General features: G+C 47.2%; 1 protein-coding gene across 1 annotated transcript; it reads left to right on the top strand.

Moving 5' to 3' along the window:
• Nucleotides 1-200: 200 nt before the first annotated feature.
• On the top strand, nt 201-4,149 carry LOC117940986 (the record flags this gene model as incomplete). Its single annotated transcript, XM_034866095.1, has 4 exons — nt 201-314; nt 1,130-1,242; nt 1,922-3,495; nt 4,040-4,149. Coding segments are annotated over 4 exons (1,908 nt in total), but the record flags the coding sequence as incomplete, so codon positions are not given.
• Between the last annotated feature and the right edge of the window lie 359 nt (nt 4,150-4,508).

Below are 4,508 nucleotides of genomic sequence, written 5' to 3'. Positions count from 1 at the left end.
TATATATATATATTAAGATAAGAAGACACCAGAACAACATCTAACATCTAACACGCTGACAGCAGAGGTCTGCAGCTCTGACTGACTGAATATTCAATGTTTCCGGCCACTTCTCTGGGTTTTACACCGCTGTAGATGTAACATCTTCGGCAGATTTACAGTTGAAGGTTTTGTTTTGGGGACTTTGGGTCTAACATAAGAATCTGGTTTTGAGCCTCGCGGTGATTCTGAGTCTCTCTTCAGGTAAAAGAGGCAAGAAGCCGCCGGTGGGACCGGTGAACATCTCGGAGATCGTCAACCGGATCGCTCCGAAGGTCAGTAACCCCGTCGGTGGTGGGATCGAATATTTAAAATAAAGGTTTGGAGCCGCCTTCTCATTCAGTGGGTTTCCTTTATCTGCAGCACTATTTACAGTGGAGATTATCACTGAAGGCATCACAACTATGGATGAACACATGAGGAATTATGGACTTAACTACAAAGTACCAATAACTGAAGACATGTCTTAGATTCTAGTTTCTTTAAAGTACTTTGCATATATATATATACTGTACATATAATATATACATACATACTGTACATATATATACATACATATATACTGTGTATATATATATATACATACATACATATATACATACATTCTGTACATATATATACATACATACTGTACATATATATATATTCATACATACATACATACATACTGTACATATACATATATACATACATTCTGTACGTATATATATACATACATACATACATACATACTGTATACACATATATATATATATATATCTATATATAGATATATATAGATATATAGATAGATATGTGGTCATAACATGACAGTCTGATTTTATTTTTTAAATATTTATTATTAATAGCGATAGATCGGGAAATGACTAATATAACATCGACCGTCCGATATATCGTTCGGGCTCTAGTAGTCGGTTGTCTTTAATATTTATTAAAGGGGGAGAAAGCTACGTAAATAGTCTAAATATAATAATATAACATCAGACAATCTACTTCCTGTTTACACCGGCACGCACATGCCCAGTGTGTGTGAATGGTCATGTGACGTGTGTTATTATTATTATTCATGTTCTGGCTCGTCTCTCTGAAGCACGGCAGGCCGACGGTTGCCGAGGCGACCCTGCAGCGGTGGATCGGAGACAGCGCCGCCATCCCCTGCACGCCGGATGTCCGGGTCCCCAAACCCAAGAAGAAGTCCCCGAGGTAGGTTACAGAGGAAGAAACATGTACAGGTGTGTGTGTGTGTGTGACTGTGTGTGTGTGTGTGTGAGACTGTGTGCGTGGGTTTTAATTATGTTATGCTAATTTATTTTATGCTAATTATGCTTATGTAGTTTTAACCCTTGAGTTGTCCTTCTGTCAAAATTGAAAATCAACACTTTTGACACTTTTTTTGACGTCTAACACTGCGTAACACTAACTTATTAACTTTAGTTTTACAGTTATTTTTGGAATTTATGCTCAATAAACCTCATTTATAGGAAATTATACCTAATGTTTGAGTTAGAAAAGCAGAAATTAGGAATTATTGAGACTAAAATTAAAGGAATGGATGTTGATGATAATCACAGACTGGAATATGTCAACTTTTACTCAATACTATTTCAACAACACTTCCATTTGTTTTACAATGCTATAAAATTGAATAAGACGCCCCAAAATTAATGAAAGTAGAGATTTGTACTAGGCAAAGAGCGTTGGGTGGAATCAATCATGTTATTTTGGGGAATTATAAACAACATTGATATAGGACAACGGGACAATTTGACCCGAGGGTTGATGTATGTAGACCCTGTACGGCGTCCTTGAGTGCCGTGAAAGACTTCTTTAAATAAACATTATTATTATTAATATTATTCATATTATTATTATTTTGTCGCAGGCCGAACGGCGTGGACGACCTGCTGAAGCTCGCCAAACAGTTTGACTTCAACATGTTCCATCAGGACGAAGACCCGGCGGCGGAGGACCAGAACCCGGAGCTCCTGTCTGAGGACCAGAACCCGGAGCTCCTGTCTGAAGACCAGAACCTGGAGCTCCTGTCTGAGGACCAGAGCCCGGAGCTCCTGTCTGAGGACCAGAGCCCGGAGCTCCTGTCTGAGGACCAGAACCCGGAGCTCCTGTCTGAGGACCAGAGCCCGGAGCTCCTGTCTGAGGACCAGAACCTGGAGCTCCTGTCTGAGGACCAGAGCCCGGAGCTCGTGTCTGAGGACCAGAACCCGGAGCTCCTGGCGGAGGACATCTTGGATTTCCAGGACGACTTCTCACCCCCGCCTCCCAAAGACCGCCCCCCCTCCACGAAGGTGGCGGCAATAGACATTGATCCGCCCCTGGAGGACGATTTGGACTTCCTGTTCGACGCCCCGACCCAACCCGTGAGCGGGTATCTGAGTCAGATGGCTTCGACCGCCCCGCCGTCCCAAGGCAGACCTGCAGCCAAAGGGGCTTCTGGGAAACCGGCGGCGGCGTCCTCGCTCCCTCCGTCTTCTGCCGTTTCCACGACGCACGCCAAAGGCGCTTCGGCAACCGACGAGTTCGAGGACGACTGGGGGGACGACTTCCTGGATGACTCTCTAGTGTTTGAGATGACCCAAAACCCGCAGAACTTCACGGGTCCCGCGCGCTGCTCCACCCAGAAAACCCTCGCCGTGGCGACGAATCCGTCTCACAGGGAAAGTCCGGCGGCTAAAGTCGTCCAAACAGCTGTTTCTGAGGTGGAAAAGGACGGCGTGCGCCAAAGGAGGACTTTCAGACTGGAGTCTAATCCGAGTTTCTCTGTTGGAAGAACCCGGACGGGCACGACCTCGAAGGTGGATTTAGGTTTAAAAGAATCGGACCGGGACCCCCCCGCGAACGTCGCTTGGCGTTCCTCGCAACCGCAAAAAACGCCGTTTCATCCCGGGACTCATCCCCAAAACAACTCGACCGCATCCAACTCCTCCGCTGCGAACGCGGCTCAACGGTTCCCGGTAAAACCGGCGGTGGACTCGTCTCGCGGCGCGGCGCCGGCTGTCCCCGACGTCCCGGACGAGGAGGACCTGTCGGCGTTCTTCTCGTCCGACCCGGCGTGGGACGACCCGGCGTGGGACGACGACCTGATGTGTGAGATGTGTGACGACCTGGAGAACCAGATCCGGGGCCCGGAGGGCGCCGCCGCCGCCAGACTCCCCGCCGAGCAGAGAGCGGCGCTGCAGCCGTCCAACAGGAAGCTGCCGCCGGCCAATCGGCAAGCTCCCCCCCCCCAAAGACAGACGCTGACCCCAACAACACGTCTCCCATCATTGACCACTGGTTTTGTCACCGTGACGCAAGCGAAAAACACTTCAAGCTCCACAAACGCCTCGCGGTGCGTGCGGGGGGGCGGCCTGGTCCAGCCGGCGCCGCGCGGAAACGCCCGCCACGACCAGTTCACCTTCAAGAAACCAAGCAACACAGTTTCTATGGTAACCGGCAAAGGTAAGACTGACACACCACAATACTGCACCATAGGTTTATCTACATATTATCATCTATTTAAGCAGTTTTTGTATTCCCAACTTGTATATATTCATATATTAGTTCTTGTATTTTATCCTAGTATTTTATGTATAATGTATTCATGTATATTGTTTCCGAGTATTTCATTATATTTATATTCTGCGCTAGGTGACTGATTTTGCTGCTGGAACAATGTAATTTCCCATTTTATTGGGAACAATAAATAACTATCAACAAAAAGCAACAAAAACTTTAGAAAACGCAACAAATATCTGGTGTTTAAAAAACATGCTGCGCCAATCTCCACGCACGATAACGCGGGGCTTGCTTGAGGATTATAGAAATGTATGTATATATATTTATGTACAGTATTTATGTGTTTATATGTATATATTTATGTATATATGTGTTTATACATATATGTGTGTGTGTGTGTGTGTGTGGGTGGGTGTGTTTATATGTATATATGTATGTATATTTATGTATTTATGTGTATATTTATGTATTTTTGTGTTTTCTCTAGTTGTGGGTCAGTGTTCGGCGGCGGAGATCGAGCTGAAGAAGCAGCAGGCGATGGAGAGAAGAAGACAGCGTCTGCAGGCCGCCGGGAACCTCCGGACCCCGACCTGACACACCGGCCCCAAAGGAGACGCACCGGCCCCCGACGTAGAGCACGGGCCCCATCAGAGACACACCAGCCTCGACTAAGACACACCGGCCCCTAAAAAAAATGCACCGGCCCCAACGGGGACAAACTTGCCCCGATGAAAACACACCGGACCCTGACTAGACACACCGGACCCTGACTAGACACACCGGACCCTGACAGAAATGCACCGGTCCCAACGGAGACAGTCCGGCCCCGATGAAGACACAACAGACTTTGACCAAAACGCACCGGCCTCGACCAAGACACACCAGCCCCTGACTAAGACACACCAGCCCCTGACTAAGACACACCAGCCCCTGACTAAGACACACCAGCCCCTGAC

The sequence above is a fragment of the Etheostoma cragini genome, unplaced genomic scaffold, assembly GCF_013103735.1.
Source record: "Etheostoma cragini isolate CJK2018 unplaced genomic scaffold, CSU_Ecrag_1.0 ScbMSFa_3947, whole genome shotgun sequence".
Classification (NCBI taxonomy): domain Eukaryota; kingdom Metazoa; phylum Chordata; class Actinopteri; order Perciformes; family Percidae; genus Etheostoma; species Etheostoma cragini.
This window is presented reverse-complemented; position numbering and strand designations above follow the sequence as displayed.